The following is a 17,485-nucleotide window of genomic DNA, read 5'->3' as shown; positions in this document are numbered from 1 at the left end:
TAGAGTCAGAGGGGGAAGGAGGCACAAGAGAAACATTTCCAAGAAGGTCTTAGCAGCACTCATTAAGACTGCTTTTACACATAATACATAAATATGTGTAGTAAGATCTCTTTCTCTTCACCACAGATGTGCAACTTTCCTGCTTACACTATCCTTACTTTACCCATGTGTGCAGTTATTAGCATACCGTAAATACACAGTACATAGACAAACAAAACAAGGATAGCTATTCAAACTATACAGGAGTTTGTAAACCATATTGCACATACTGTTGCACACTTGATTAATAAAAAGACTTTTAAAAGTCTTGGCTGACAACAAACACTGTCTACTCTACTGGTATAATGGTAATTAGCGTCAGAGAGCCATTGGGAGAATCTCAATTGCGTATTCCTCGCGTCCTCTCCTCACGTCCTCTCCTCACCTCCTTCTCAAAACCCATTGGAGGAGAAGGTCAGAGGGGACGGACCTCTGGTTTTCTCATCTAATGGGTTTTGAGAAGGAGGCGAGGAGCATGCAATTGAGATTCTCCCATTGTCTTTACACTATACCCCTCAGAGGGGGGTATGTGGTGCAGAAGTGTCCAACACTACCTAAAGAGGTGACTTGGAAAAGAGATTTGAATCTCGATCCGTCTCTTTACACTACAAAATATGTGTTTTGGAACTGGTATGTGTCGTCAAAGAAGTGTAGTGTAAAAAGGCTCTAAGCTCCGTGCAGTTGTGGGTACGAGACCCCATGCAGTCTTGTTGTACTCACTGTCCGAGGCCTTATCCTTATTCCCCAACATGGGCTCCGTCTCCATTATATCCATGGAGATTTTAATACTGGGGATTTTGTCATTGTAGGGGTACTCAGGGGGCTGGAGGGAGAGAATAACAATGGCTATACTTTCTGCTACTTACTTCAACTCATTTAACACATTGGCAACTAACTACCTGGGTCATATTCATTAGGGCACACTATAGCAAATCATTTTGCAATGGAAAACCAAAACGGGGGTTTCTCATAAGTTCAGGTACTGTAGTCCCTCCTTGTTTCATTGCGTTTTCTTCTGTTTGGTACCTAATGAATACGACCCATGTATCTACTGTAATGGCGTCCAGTGGTGCGCCGTGTAAAGAAACAAACAAGTAATTCATAATGTCATCCATGCTGTGTAATTATCATTTTACAATGTAGTTTCTACACAAATACCTGGTGATATCTGTACCGTATGTATGTCCGTAGGAAAAGACAGTGCTCAGACAGACAGACAGTGTTAATTTCAGTACCGTAACATAAAGTGTTAGCCAGTTCTCATTTGGAGAACAGTGTTCACAGAAGGGATAGTTTCGGATAGGAGGAGTGGTGTGACTGTTAGGAGGGAGGACAGGTCATGAGTTAAGCGTGCTAGTGTTCTACAAAAAGTAACATGCTGCTGTTACTACTACTGTTACTACTACTACTGTTACTACCACTGTTACTACTGCTACTACTACTGGTGTTACTACTACTGTTACTACTACTACTACTACTACTACTGGTGTTACTACTACTGTTACTACTACTACTGCTACTGTTACTACTACTGTTACTACTACAAGGTAGATCCCTTGGGAGAAACACATGAAATCAAGTAGACTAATCCACTTTCAATAAAGCCTCAAAATGACTTACAAAATCGATTTCGCTGTCGATGCTTCCTTTCTTCTGTTTCTTCTTCCTCTTCTCATCCTCCTTCTTCTTCTTGTCTTTCTCTGGGATGACGTCGTCCAGGTAGCTGAGATCTTGCTGGGAGAAGATGTAGTCCATGGCCTTTCTGACTGCCACCAGGGCCAAGATCTGGAGAGACGGACACAGACGCGTCAGTGGGGATAGATAATGGCTACTATATACTGTGTTGGTGGGTACGTGGCTGGATGCATTGTATAGTATTGTGTGTTTGTGTCTGTTAGTAACGGTTTCCACACTGTTTAAGTGAATGTGTCACTACTGTATTGTACGTGTATGAATGGTTTATTATTGGCTCCTTGGTACATTTCATCGTGTAGGTGTACTTGTTTGTGTATGTCGGACTCTCACACACGTACCTGTGAGTGTGTCTGTGCATGCCTAGGGGTACTAAAACTCTAAACCACTTTTATTCTCCCCACACAAACACATATTAGGCCCTCCCTCACCCTCCCTTCGGCAAATCTGACCATGACTCTCTTCTCCTGCTTCCTGTTTACAAACAAAAGCTCAAACAGGAAGTGATCCGATGAAGCAGACGCGAGGCTACAAGACTGGGAGTACAGACTAGGATATGTTCCAGGATTCATCCGATAGCATTGAGGAGTTTACCACATCACTCACGGGCTTCATCAATAAGTGCATAGATGATGTCATCCCCACAGTGACTATACAAACATATCCAAACCAAAAAACATGGAATACAGGCAATATCCTAGCTGGGCTAAAGGCTAGAGCTATTGCTTACAAGAAAGGGGACACGGACATGGACGCATACATAGAAAGCCTGCTACGACCTCTGATCAGACATCAAACATGCAAAAGAACAATATAGAAGGAAGGTGGAATCCTATTACAACGGCTTCAATGCTAAACGTACTGTATGTGGCAGCGCTAGCAAACGATAACGGATTACAAAGGGAGACCCAGCCGTGAGATGCCCAGTGATGCTCCAAAACGAGCTAAATGCATTTTATAATCGCTTCAAGGAAAACAATATTGAGTCCTGTTGTTCCGGATGACTGTGTGATCTCGCTCTCCATGGCCGATGTAAAGCTTTTAAACAAGTTGACATTTTCAATCTCCACGTGTCCCAGTATGCAATCCCAACATGTTTTAAGCTGACCACCATTGTCCCTGTTCCCAAGGACTCCAAGGTAACCAGGACCATCGAACTGTAGCACTCACATCTGTAATTATGAAGTGCTTTGAAAGGCTGGTCATGACAAAAATCAACACTATCATCCCAGACACCCTGGACTCACTCCAATTCGCATATTGGCCCAAGATCACACAGATCCACAGACAACGCAATCTCAACTGCACTTCACAGTGCCCTCTCGCACCTGGACAAGAGGGGAAATAGCCATGTGAGAATGCTGTACATAGACTACAGCTCAGTGTTCAACACCATAGTTCCCTCCAAGCTCATTACCAAGCTGGGGACCTTGGGACTGAACACCTCCCTCTGTAACTGGTTCCTGGACTTCCTGATGGGACTCTCTCAGGTGGTGGGTGTAGGCAACAACACCTCTGCTACGTGGACCCTCAACACGCGGGCCCCTCAAGGGTGTGTACTTAGTCTGTTTACCCACGACTGTGTGGCCACGCAAGACTCCATCATCAAGTTTGCTGAAGACACGACAGTGTCTTTGCCTCTTTGCACCACACTGCAAAGACAACAACCTCTCCTTCAACATCAGGAAGACTAAGGACTACCGTGGACTACAGGAGAAAGAGGGGAGAGCATGCCCCCATCCACATTGACAGGGCAGTAGTAGAGAGGGTTGAGAGATTCAAGTTCCTTGGACCACCCCACACAGTCGTGAAGAGGGCACGACAGCGCCTCTTCCCCCTCCGGAGAGTGAAAAGATTTGGCATGGGCCCTCGGATCCTAAAAACGTCCATCGAGAGCATTTTAACTGGCTGTATCACCGCTTGGTATGGCAAATGCACCACCAGACCACAAAGCTCTACTGAGGGTGGTACAGACAGCCCAGTACATCACTGGGGCCGAGCTCCTAGTCTGTCCATTAGACTAAGTTCACCGAAATTCTAAATTACATTATGCTATAGAGACCTCTGAATATTCACTGTTAAGGGTTCATACACCTTTTCCATGACCTCTCTATGACCTTTAACCAAATGTTCATGGCTAGTATTATAGCCTATATGAAAACGTAAGCATTATTGACACTGGAAAGCTGCTGTGTCTGATCCCATGTGACCTACCACCTCCTGCCATTGACCAAGGCACTTAGCTCCCCACATAGAAATGCACTGTTAGTCCCATGTTGTCAACATGTGGTCAACCCTCCATTAGGAGAGCACCTGGGTGTGCAGGCTTGGCTTTTGATCCAGCCCTGAAACACCCAAGTCTGCTTCTCAAGGTCCTGTCGAGCAGCTGATGTTTAGGCTGCAATGGGGTTAGACCAGGGCTTGAACAAAAGCCTGCACACCCAGTAACTATCCTGGAGGATGGTTGCCACACTAGATATAAAATATTGTAACAATACATCCAAATACTTTTGTCTTTTTAAAATGATTCCCTCATTCAATAAATCAGGGGTCAAATGGATAAGGTAGGCTACTTCAAAGCAAGGTATCTAACTAGACATGTTTATATATATATATAAAATATGAATGTTTCAGGGGAGATCTATGCACAGTAAGTTAGTTGTCAATTAGACTATTCTTAGAATGTTTTTTACGTTGTCACAATTACATGGCTACTGTTTAATAGAGGGGAATCCCAGCTTTCCAATGGTGCAGATTTATTTAGGCTCTACAGTGCCGGTAGAAAGGCGACAACTAAATTAATGCTTAGTTAGCTATAGCTAACTAGCGAGAACTGCTACTAGCTATGTTTTGAATTGGTGATCTAGTTAGTTTGTCTGTCATTATTGTATACCTGCTCTTTCTCCGCGGGCAACGGCCCACTCACACTGGTACACACGCAGCACCACAGACAGGAAATGAAGGGTCATTCCGATAATGGCTGATATGTAGTTTTATTATTGATTGATCTTATTTAAAAGTGTCCTTTCATGAATTACAATTATGAAACTAATTTCCATGACCTTACAAACCCTAATTTGACGACTTGGCACAGTGCATCATGCCATTCAGGCTGGCGAAATCTCAAACAGCCTACTGTCACACACAGATTCACAGACTAGCAGTAAATAAACTGAAACAAAGCGGAATCAGTAAATTAATGCCCGTTCTCCATTACTATTCAATGAAGATCCCGCCTTCATTCCGCTTTGATCAACCTTTTTTGCCTCGTGTGTGAATCTGGGCCAGAGATTGGCTACTTTGTTTTTATAGAGGAGACGGTATGCAAATCCCCAAAAATGTGCCGGTACTACGTTCCGATCAGCTCCGGCCCAAGTCAAGCACTGGTCATAAGTTAATTAATGGTTACCTGGACTGTCTGCACGGACTCTATTCACATTCACAAAACTATACATTTATATACACACTATATGCACACACACACTACACTGACACCCTCACACAAAACCCTCACACATTCACTACATACGCACACACACACAAACATACCGACAACACAAACACACACACTTTTACCTTCATATGTTGCTGCTACTCTGTTCTTTATTTTACTCGTATTATTATCTATTATTATGCCTAGTCACTTAACCATGCCTTTATGTACACTATACCTCAAATACCTCGCACAACGTTCTAGTACTGGTATTTCCGTGTATATAGCTATTACCCCTACACATTTATCTGGTACTGGTACTTCCTGTATATAGCTATTACCCCTGCACATTTATCTGGTACTGGTACTTCCTGTATATAGCTCCATTTTTGTGGATTTCATTCCTGGTGGTACTGTTTTAACTCTGCATCGTTGGGAAGGGCTCATAAGCATATCCCGGTTAAGTCTACTCTACACCCGTTGTATTCGGCGCATGTGACAAATAAACGTTGGTTTGTGTGTGTGTGTGTGTGCACGTGTGTTGCATGCTTAAGTCTTACCATGACAGGGAAGATGATTGCAGCGACAGTGGACTTGAGGACCCAGAGAAGGGCAAGGCAGAGGGCCTGTATGAAGGTGAACAGGTGGATACGACGCTGGGGAACGTGGCGCAAGTATATCAGGTCAGGCTGGTGCTTGGCTGGCATCAGGAGCAGCTGCAGCCGGTCCAAGAACTGATGGACAGACACAGTCGTACAGAAGTAAGGCCAGGATACATGGGGTAGGGAGCGACTGGCATCGCAGACAATATTATTGATGGGCTAATAACTAACAGGCATAGAGTTACAGACTCCATTTTGGCTCTATCTGAGTGTTCTTTGACTTACAGTTGTACAGAGGTAAGACCCAGATACATGGGAGTGGATGTGACTGGTGTACCATGTTGGTTAGCAGTGGACTAATATCACTAACGCCTAGAATTTCAGACTGCATTTTGGGTCAGAGTCACTCACCTGGACACCGTTGAGAGATGCCACGCCCATGTAGAGGAACACGCCATAGAGCACGGGCATAGGTATAAACTGGGAAGACAGAATAGGACTGGGTGAACGAGAGAAAGGTAATAGAGGCTGTATTTCCACAGAAATAATAACCAAAAAACAGCATTCCTCCCTTTTACTATTTTTTAGGGCTGATATGAAGTTATGGTTAACCCTGTTTTCAATAACAACAGTGAGAGACAAATAACTTTTGACGACATGTTGCATCGTTAACTCTCCAATTAATCACTGGGATATATATATACACACATAGATAGGGTGTGCTACCTTCTAATGTTTTGCAAGTTTATAGTCGGTTAGTCTGCACCTCGTTAACCTTTTTGGTGTATGTCGTTAGCTTCTACTAAATAACGTGTTGTATAACAAAACACACACATTTATTCTACGTAGAAGGTGATCAATGCATTTACAGTCAGAACCAGCCTAAAATAGCAGTCTGTCGACATGGCCAAAGCACCTTATCTGGCATTACTAGAATGTGCTGTTACTAGAGTCGACCTGTCATGTGGCTGACCTCTGAACAGATCTGATAGAATGTGCTGTTACTAGAGTCGACCTGTCATGTGGCTGACCTCTGAACAGATCTGATAGAATGTGCTGTTACTAGAGTCGACCTGTCATGTGGCTGACCTCTGAACAGATCTGATAGAATGTGCTGTTACTAGAGTCGACCTGTCATGTGGCTGACCTCTGAACAGATCTGATAGAATGTGCTGTTACTAGAGTCGACCTGTCATGTGGCTGACCTCTGAACAGATCTGATAGAATGTGCTGTTACTAGAGTCGACCTGTCATGTGGTTGACCTCTGAACAGATCTGATAGAATGTGCTGTTACTAGAGTCGACCTGTCATGTGGCTGACCTCTGAACAGATCTGATAGAATGTGCTGTTACTAGAGTCGACCTGTCATGTGGTTGACCTCTGAACAGATCTGATAGAATGTGCTGTTACTAGAGTCGACCTGTCATGTGGCTGACCTCTGAACAGATCTGATAGAATGTGCTGTTACTAGAGTCGACCTGTCATGTGGCTGACCTCTGAACAGATCTGATAGAATGTGCTGTTACTAGAGTCTACTAGAGTAGAAGCTTAAGATCTCATCTTCATTAGAGATAAAGATATCCCCCAGGTAGTAGCTTGTCGTCTCTAGCTCTCAATTCTGGTCTTGTTGACCCATTACTTTCATGTGTTCTTTATTCTGATGAAATGTTCACATGATGTTTCGCTGTCCGCTAATGTATATTATATATATAATGTATAGATCATGCATTCTATTGTACTTTTATTTTACATTTTATTTAAATGTAACCTTTATTTAACCAGGCGAATCGTCCGGACAAATCCGCCGCCCTATAGGACTCCCAATCACAGCTGGTTGTGATACAGCCTGGAATTAAACCAGGGTGTCTGTAGTGATGCCTCTAGCACTGAGATGCAGTGCCTTAGACCGCTGCGCCACTCGGGAGCCTAAGTTGTACTAGGTACTGATATATAGGTTTCCTGATTTTCTTTCTTGATCATGTGACATGTAATTATTATTTAAACAGAAGCCAGGTGTGGGTGCCTACCTATTACACTGATGGTGTGATTTCTGCCAAAACATTTATATTTTGTTTTTCACATTTTTGGCATCATGATGGCCAAATAAAATAATTTCGATTTTTGTATTTAAGCATCAGTTTTGGATCTTTATTTTCACCAGCGTGCGGGTTTCCATCTAAGTATTCCTAGTTTTGATACCTACGCACTTGAAACTAACACTATTTGATAAAAAGGACCTCTAAAGAGCACATCATTTCTACTACCCTAAAGTGTCCACAAGGGGGAGTACCATTCCCACTCACTGTAAAGACAATGACAGTTTTTATATTTATAATGGTCAGATTAACAAGAGAACCAGAAACCTGACTAACCTACTCACTGAGCTGCAAACTGAGCCTAACCCCCGATGATGAACATGTTTATTTCACATCACCTCAATTAGGCCACTCACTAATTGGATGACTACAATATTTCACAATTTGAATGAGTGATGGGATTTTCCACTTAAAGGGGAGGACAGTAATCCAGTAAGATTTAAAGGGAATGACCATGTCGATTTGTGGTCCTGTGTAATTTAGTTGGTAGCTAGAGCAACACCAGGATTGTGGGTTAGATTCCCGCTGGGACCACACATATGATAATGTATGCAAGTACTACTGTAAATCACCTTGGATAAAAGTGTCTGCTAAATGGCATATATTATTATAGATTTAAGGGAAATGAATATGCAGATTTAAAGGGAACAGGTGTTTGAAGTGTTACCTTGAGGATGGGAGCCATGAAGACAGACAGTCCAGTCAGAACGAAGACAAAGACACCGGTCACTCTCTGCTCTCTGAGTTAAGAAAGCATAGTTCATCACATCACACTGCACAGACACCACAGTCAGTTTTCTAACTTTTCTGTCCAAACTATTGACCACTGTTCTGATGTGACAATCAAATAACTTCAACATGTTCATGTAGTGCTATGGGAAGGGCTCTAAATGATCCTTTTTTAACACTGGTACCACATGAAATTTAGCAGCACCAGAAAATCCGATTAAATGTTTTTGTTGTTGATTGAGATAAATCTTATATTAGACCTATAGAATTCTAGCTACTTTTAAAGCACATGTTGTGCCCTAGCAATGAATATTTAACACTGTAAAGACATTTGTTTATTATAAAAGCTCAAATGTTTATACTTATACCTGTCACTGAAATTACAAAGTAAATTGTCGTATACTAGGTTTTTACATTGTCTAAAAGCATTGTGTAAAATTGCACACTATCTCTTTAAAAACATCAGGTTTGTGATGACTACATGCAAGAGATCTCATTCATTCAATTGCTATGACCATTGGTCTCCTGAAGAAGCTATCCCTTTTCCTTTCTGTGCCCCTAAATGTTTGGATATAGGTCTACTGGTAGTCACCAGGTTGTTGGCTAGCTAGCCAATGATGTAACATGACTTAAGTGTAAACAAATGGTTAACAACACGCAAGTCGTTTTAGAATGGCCCATGACATGGTTTATGAATTTTGAATATAAAATGCGGTCTCGGCGATCCGCTATAGGAAGAAGGTAAAAATGTTGCGCCATATGGGTCAGATATTTTAACCATTTTAGTATTTTCGGACAACTTAGGACGTTGCACACCCTTGGCTGAACGCTGTGTGCAATATCCTAAGTTATCAGAAAATACGAAAATGGTGGTAGAAAATGTTGTTTTATTAAGACAGTACATTTTTCCCCCAGTGTTTTATGGCAGCTCACCATTAAAGCTAGTTAAGGAGGAAAATCATGCCTTTGCAGCCTGAATGGAGGATGCTTTATGTATGAGCCGATCCACGGGAGACACTAGTGTATTTCCGGAAATGCACATCAATCCTAGATGATATTGCAGATCTAGCGGCTTCGTGTTTTTACTCTAGGGCACTCGGAAACAACGGTATAGTGAAACGTTATTATTAGAACAATTATGTCATTATCTGGGAGATATTTTTTCTAGACGCACAGTGCTCCCAAAATAAAACTACTTTTGCGATCAAATTGGTGGCACTTAGAGCCCTGTCTATGGGATTGTAAAATGTCATGTATCAATTTAAAACAAAACAAAAAACATACCTTTGTGTGGGAATGGCAACAAAGTGAAACTAAGGCCTTTGTAGGCTGCATGTGAAAGAGCCAGTAATCGTTCTGCTCTGATAACTCTCTTCGCTCCACTGACCCTCCCTCCTCGCTTACCTCCCAACTCCCTCCCTCCCACCCACCCTGCTCACCTCCCTCCCCTCCTCCCTCCCCGCTCACCCACCTGACACCCAGGAACTTGGGTTGCTCCCCAGGGGCAGAGCACTGGGTCTCCATCTTCAGAGAGTCGATGTGGGCGATGGAGATGACAGTAGCAGCCACGTACCAGGGCAGGCCCATGAAGGAACAAACGATCAGTAGTATTGCTACCCAGAACAGGTCCAAATGGTAGCCTGCCCCTTTCTGTGAGGACCAGGAGAGGAGAAGGTGTGTCAGTAACCACTAACCACAAGCAAACAGAGTCTAGTTCCTTAAACAAGTTACTATTTACATTTACATTTAAGTCATTTAGCAGACGCTCTTATCCAGAGCGACTTACAAATTGGATGTAACATCCTATTCAAAGTGTTGAAAAACACCCCCAGAGCTCCCATTTCAGTCTCTACCCCTCTTCACCTACCCCCTAAAACCATTTCTTCCCTCTTCTGCTGTGCCTCATTCTCTTATCTTAAGACATTATCTTATCTCATCTTCTTACCCCTCTGACCCAGCGGCCCTTCATCCCTCAATGTTCCCCTTCCATCCCTCCCATCCTCCCTTCCTCTACATCCACCCCTCCCTTTCCCCTCCATCCTATCCGTCCGCCATCCCCTCCACCTTAAGTTTGTGCTCCTTCCTGTTCACGATGACGGCGGTGATCTGCTGGTCCATGAACACCAGGATGGTGACCAGGAGAGCAGGGAGGGCTGCTGCCAGATAAACCCACCACGGGTTCCCTCCAAATGGGGGTACGAACCAGCCACGGTTGGGGCTGGTGGGCTGGGGACCAGGAGCAGAGAGACACAGCCAGTCAGATATAAAGTAGGTCAGGGTGGATAAACACACAATACAACAGACACACATCATCCTTGCCAAGTAAACATTCATGGTTGCAGGATATTGTTAGAAATGTCATTTTGTTGTTATAACATTACACTAACTCATGGAATATATTTTATATTACGGTTGCCCAGACAATAACCTAAAAAGTTACTACTTACTCTGTTCTCACAATTAAGAAATGTGAAGGGAGGGTGACCACAAAAATGTATGCGTAAAGTAGAGGTAAAGAAACACATGCGCAGAATGTGATACATATGTTTTACTCTGGGGAAGAGGCTTCCAGTTGGGGGGGATTGGAGCAGAACGGGGCGGTTAACTTCAGAACCGATACTTCACACCTCCTCACCCACACTCCCTCCACCACCCGAGACAGCCTAGGCACCCCACCACCACCCGAGACAGCCTAGGCCCTGCACTACCCGAGACAGCCTAGGCCCTGCACCACCACCCGAGACAGCCTAGGCCCTGCACCACCACCCGAGACAGCCTAGGCCCTGCTCCACCACCCGAGACAGCCTAGGCCCTGCTCCACCACCCGAGACAGCCACCACTTGTCGTGGAAAATTGCAAGATTATGTTATAATGCTTGTATTACATTATAATGGTTGTTTTATTCGACAGAATAGAGTATTCTGTTAACTATTGTGTGTGTGTTCCACTGAGGATGGGCACTGACAGAGGAGATGTACGATATCTTTGGGTGATATAACCTAAAGAGCATTCCAGATTGGATGAGGTAATGGTTCTGTGCTATGAAGTACCAGTAACGAGATTAGAACCTCGTCTTATGGACCAAACTGAGCGATAATTTATAGCGAATGTTATCTGACTAAGGGATACTCCTTTCTCAATTATAAAGTCCCTTTGTGAAGAGTTCCTAAGATCTGTGGTTCGTCATGTAGGTTGAGAGGGGTGTATCTTGGCTATAAAAGATCTTTGTAATTTTCTGTACTCACTTCCAATGGTTCATTAGAAATGGTGCATCATTGAAAGTCAAATTGCTATTGCAAAGCTCTTATTATTAAAGATGTAGTTTAAGTATAACTCTGACTGGTGTGTGAAGTTTGTAACTCTCCTCATTTGGTAAAGCAGAAATATGCCACCACACACTCGAGACACCCTAGGCCCTCCACCACCCGAGACAGCCTAGGCCCTCCACCACCCGAGACAGCCTAGGCCCTCCACCACCCGAGACAGCCTAGGCCCTCCACCACCCGAGACAGCCTAGGCCCTCCACCACCCGAGACAGCCTAGGCCCTCCACCACCCGAGACAGCCTAGGCCCTCCACCACCCGAGACAGCCTAGGCCCTCCACCACCCGAGACAGCCTAGGCCCTCCACCACCCGAGACAGCCTAGGCCCTCCACCACCCGAGACAGCCTAGGCCCTCCACCACCCGAGACAGCCTAGGCCCTCCACCACCCGAGACAGCCTAGGCCCTCCACCACTCGAGACAGCCTAGGCCCTCCACCACTCGAGACAGCCTGTCACGACTTCGACCGAGGCAGGCTCTCCTTCCCGTTCGGGTGGCGTTCGGCGGTCGTCGTCACCGGCCTATTAGCTGCCACTGATCTTTTTCTCCCCCTCCCTATGTGGTTATTGGGTGCACCTGTGGTGTATTAGGGTTAATTAGTTGGGCTTATTAGTCAGCCGGCCCGCACGTTTCTTTGTGCGGGATTGTTTGCTTGTAAGTAGTGGTGTTGATTGTGTGCTACGTGTTTTCTGGACTGTGTTCCTTTTCCCCGTGTCTGGGGTTGGTTAGATAGTACACCCAGTGTGTTAATAGGGTGGACTATATGGTCCGTGTTCATTAAAGAACATTTTGTATTTGGCACCTGCTGTTTTCTGCGTGTTGACTCCACACTCCGACACCCAGGCCTTACACAGCCTAGGCCCTCCACCACTACCCTGGATTATACAAGACTTTATAACAATGATTACAAAGACTTTATGTCTGCCTAAGACAAGGCAGCATTGTTCAGGTAGAGATCAGATTGATACACCAGTCCCTCTTGTGTAATTCTAGAAAACGATACCTGGACCAGAGTATACTACATACTCCTTTGCTTCTATTTGAATTTAAAGCCTTATCACTAACGTGAATGTTTGTGTGAAACTGTGCACTATACAACAAAATAAAAACAGAGGATTGTGGACATTATGCAAGGTCAACGTTTTAGAACAAGGCCCGTCTCAATACTACTGTAATCCACCCAGGTTCTCACCTTGAATTCAGTTGGCACGATGAGCTTTGGTGTGTCCACTCCGACAAAGGCATCCACTCCACAGAAGATAACAATAGTCAGGATGATTGCAAAATCACTGATCAGCTTCCTCACCTACGGTACAATAGAGGGTGGACAATCTTGTTGATATGACAGTTAGGCAAGGCTTTTGGCTGAGGCAATACAGTAAGGACTTCCCTTTTTCAATGTTACGTCCAGGGAAAGACTGAATTTACGTCACACAAAAAATGTTCTAAGGTGGAGCAGAATGTTTTTTAGCTAACCCATTATGGCCTGTGTAGTTCCTTTACTCATTGAGCTAATCAGGGTGTGCTAGCCATAATAATCCAATTTTCTCACGTTTCACATACATATACACTACCTGTCAAAAGTTTTACAACACCTACTCATTCAAGGGTTTTTCTTTATTTTTACTATTTTCTACATTGTAGAATAATAGTGAAGACCTCAAAACTATGAAATAAAACATATGGAATCATGTAGTAAACAAAAAAGTGTTAAACAAATCAAAATATATTTTATATTTGAGATTCTTCAAATAGCCACCCATTGCCTTGATGACAACTTTGCACACTCTTGATTCAATGTCTGTTTTTTGTTGTTGTTTGTTTTATCTTCTTCTCAAAACCTCCCTGGTCTTTAAGGTTGAATCTGTGTTTGAAATTCACTGCTCGACTGAGGGACCAAACAGAAAATTGTATGTGTGGGCTACAGAGATGAGGTAGTCATTCAAAATCATGTGAAATACTATTATATCCATGTAACTTATTATGTGACTTGTTAAGCAATTTTTTACTCCTGAACTTTTAGGCTTGCCATAATAAAGGGGTTGAATACTTATTGACTCAAGACATTTCAGCTTTTCATTGGTAATTAATTTGTGAAAAAGATAAAAACATAATTCCACTTTGACATTATGGGGTATTGTGTGTAGGCCAGTGACAAAAAATACTGGACTCATGTTGGGCAATAACCAACAGTTCAAAGCCTTTACGATGTTCAACAGGGCCCTCCCTGCCCTGGCCTGTGTGATGGAGGAAAGCTACAGTGCATGGCCTCCTTGGAAAGTTCAGCCCTCCCTCTCTGTCCCTGCCATGGGGAAATGAATGAGTGATATTTTAACATCTATGGTCCTGCCGGGCTGTACGGTAACAGCCAGCCATGCCGTGAGGTGCAGAACAGATAAGGGAGTTGGCAGAGAGAGGAGCAACGAGCAGGGTGAAGTGAGCCTTGCTCTGGGCCTGTATTCAAAAAGCGTCTCACAGTCAGAGTGCTGATCTAGGATTAGGTCCCACCTGTCCATAGGATCTTAAGTTATTATCTAAAAGGCAAGGTAACTAATGTCTTTGCGTGAATGAGAACAAGAGGAGATGGGTAGATCTTCAATTGGCAAGGCAGAGATGAGTACTACTTCTCATGTATCAGACTCTTCATGTATTTTAGGATTCATGAGGTGGAAGTGTAGTTGTTTAGTGTTGGTGTGAAGTGTGGGGTTAATACACAGCATCTTAAGCTGTTCGTCCACTAGGTTTGTGTGTTTTAGGACACTGAAGTGCAAGTGTAGGTGTGAGTTTGGTTGATACATAGCACCTTAAACAGTGTCAGAGAGTGACATCTGACTTTCCTGCTAAGACTCTCATTGACATCAGAGCCTATCGAATAACCTGAGAATGTCACAGCAAGGAGGAGGGAGCAGGGGGATATAGAGCGATGTGCTGTACATCATGACAAATCGCAATAAAACCTGGAATAGCAGCAGCTCAGTAGATACTAACCGGATCAAAGGGTCAGGGCTGTCGGGGGCGGGGGCTTGATTTGTTCCTCTGAAGTAAGTTTCACTCCACTGAACCCAAACATGGCTCATGGAAATTTGCCAAGAAAACATGTAAAGATATGGTAGGAACGTCATGCAGTAGGCATATGACTTCTGTACATCAACACCATCTGTAAATGTATGCACAATAACCTGATTGTATTGTCTACACAATGTTGACGTTTCAATTTCTTTCGCCCTTTTCCCTTTTGAAAAATCAAACCAAACTTGGATCCTGAAACATGATTGGCCAGCTGGGTAGTAAAACTAAGAACCTGCAACATGATTGGCCTACGGGGCTGTCACAATTTTGATCCTGAAACGTGACTGGCGGTCGGGGCTGTCAGTCACTCACGGTGGTGGGGAAGAAGCGGCTGAACTTGAACTTCTTGAGAGACATGGAGCAGGTGTAGGTCCCCAGGAAAAGGATGAATGACATCAGAGTGACGTCAGGGACGAAGCCACAGGCTGGACCAATCAGCTCGCCGCCGTATACCACACACTGATTCTTGTCGAGAGACGCCCATGTGGCGTTTACCGACTACGGGAGAGACAGGCACACACAGACAAAATCATTACCTCATTTGTCATGACTACGGGTTCAAATTAATCAGTACATACAGAAGCTGCTAAAACCATTTAAGAAAACCATCAACAATGCGTCTGTATGGTTGATGGATAACACTGCCATAACCTAATTAACCCACACCAGCTCAGACACATTCCTGTCTGAGACACACTCAGAAATATAGATTTCCTTCAGACCTTCTTGTGACTGAAGAATATATGGCTGTCAGAGAAGAAATACTCCAGTGACTGCTGCTTACCAGATCAGCATTGTTTATCCAGGCATGGGCATCGCTATAGAGACCCGTCATATTGCCTGGATGGAAACAAACAAACAGTGAGGTCTCCACAAAACCACTTTACGAGGCACTTGTCAAAACTATAATGTGCATTTTCCTCAAGCATATGCAGTGTTACCACAGATAGAACAAAGAGACAGATATTTCACCGGACGTATAAATGTGAAGCATCCGCTTAGCTGGCCGGCAGTGGGAGAAGATGGAGCGACATGGATTTTGGCCGACATTCTGCACATTTTCTTATCGATGAAACATTTGATCTCGATACAGTTTTCTGTTCCCAAAACTATAATCTGTTATGAACAGAGTGGACTAATGATATCTCTTAAGTGAACACAAACTTGGAACATGTGATTATCTCCCGTTTAAATATTGTGAAAAATTGTGTAATGTTTGCTTTCTGGACTATACCGACATCAATAGGACGGGAGCTCACCGACTCAAAGTTAGAGCAATTTCAGAGCCCAAGAAACACAGGCCAAACCACAGAACCAGAAAGAGATTACATTTATATTGGCTAAACCCTCTTCGGTAGCTACACCCCTGTTGTCACCTGGACAGGACCACCTTAATCATTAGCACTTCCTGATCTGATTGGTTTAAACTACAAAACAGCCAATGAGCTGTGAGCAGTGCTGATAAGCGTACCGTCGTCCGGTGGGGGCATGCAGCGGCAGTCGTACATTGTGACGTAGTTGGGGTCATAGCCAGCGTTGATGGGGTTGTAGTGGGCCAGCTTCAGCATCTTCTTGAAGGCGTCGTAAATGAAGATGAAGGAGATGAGGGAAGAAAAGCCCTCCTCTGTGAAGCGTGTGAAGTACTTGACCAGGGAGCTGGCATCTGTGGCAACCAGCACCAGGCAGAAGAAGGCTGACCAAAGGCCGATCCACAGCCTGAACTCCAGGTAGTCAAAGTCATGGTCTCTGGAGGGGAAAGAGAGAGAGAGAGAAGGTACAACCATGGTTAGTTAGTCTAAGAGCAGGCCGATCCAAAGCCTGAACTCCAGGTAGTCAAAGTCATGGTCTCTGGAGGGGAAAGAGAGAGAGAGAGAAGGTACAACCATGGTTAGTTAGACTAAGAGCAGGCCGATCCAAAGCCTGAACTCCAGGTAGTTAAAGTCATGGTCTCTGTAGAGGGAGAGGTCGGAGAGATGGTAGAACCATAGTTTAATATTAATGTATTAACATTTATTGAAACCGGAAGTCCCTTCTAAGGCACTTGGAAGTTCCTATCCAAATATCGATGTTTTCACAGCATGTATGCATGTATCAGAGAACCAACAGAAAGACAGATGGAGGCTGTAAATCCAGCTCACAAAGTAATAGAGTGAATGGCGGCATAGGCTCAGACCCGACCCGAGGAAACATGGCCCCGTCGCCTCAGCGTTGATAGTTTCCATTCACGGTGTGACATTCAATGAATGTAAATGATTGATAATGGAACATAGCCAAGCCAGTGTTGTCTGTAATGTAATGCTAGAAGAAGGTCTCTGGGATGGCAAGAGAAGGTAAGGAGGAAGAGAGAGAAGAGAGAGAAGAAAGAGGAGAAGAGAATTCTGCTCTGGTCCGTGTGGGAGCAGGTCTGGACTGGTGACCCCATTCAGGTGAGGAAGTAGGAAGTAGCGAGCAGGACGCATGGGAAATTGAGGGACAATCAGCCTGGCAACGGAACTGAGGGCA

General features: G+C 44.0%; 1 protein-coding gene across 2 annotated transcripts in view; it reads right to left on the bottom strand.

The window, feature by feature from the left end:
• The window catches only part of LOC139544219 (electrogenic sodium bicarbonate cotransporter 1-like), a 90,497-nt gene that overhangs the window by 6,415 nt on the left and 66,597 nt on the right, over positions 1-17,485 (bottom strand). For both annotated transcript variants that reach the window (XM_071351093.1, XM_071351092.1), the window contains exons 14-24: positions 16,455-16,729; positions 15,768-15,823; positions 15,296-15,481; positions 13,107-13,220; positions 10,657-10,818; positions 10,064-10,242; positions 8,531-8,603; positions 6,178-6,246; positions 5,725-5,898; positions 1,660-1,824; positions 760-862 (exon numbers count right to left, since the gene is read on the bottom strand). In XM_071351093.1, coding sequence (XP_071207194.1) covers positions 760-862; positions 1,660-1,824; positions 5,725-5,898; positions 6,178-6,246; positions 8,531-8,603; positions 10,064-10,242; positions 10,657-10,818; positions 13,107-13,220; positions 15,296-15,481; positions 15,768-15,823; positions 16,455-16,729 — 1,556 coding nt within the window. The remainder of the gene's footprint in view (positions 1-759; positions 863-1,659; positions 1,825-5,724; positions 5,899-6,177; positions 6,247-8,530; positions 8,604-10,063; positions 10,243-10,656; positions 10,819-13,106; positions 13,221-15,295; positions 15,482-15,767; positions 15,824-16,454; positions 16,730-17,485) is intronic.

The sequence above is a fragment of the Salvelinus alpinus genome, chromosome 18, assembly GCF_045679555.1.
Source record: "Salvelinus alpinus chromosome 18, SLU_Salpinus.1, whole genome shotgun sequence".
Lineage (NCBI taxonomy): Eukaryota > Metazoa > Chordata > Actinopteri > Salmoniformes > Salmonidae > Salvelinus > Salvelinus alpinus.
The sequence above is the reverse complement of the archived record's forward strand: the minus strand, read 5'-3'. Positions and strand labels throughout refer to the sequence as shown.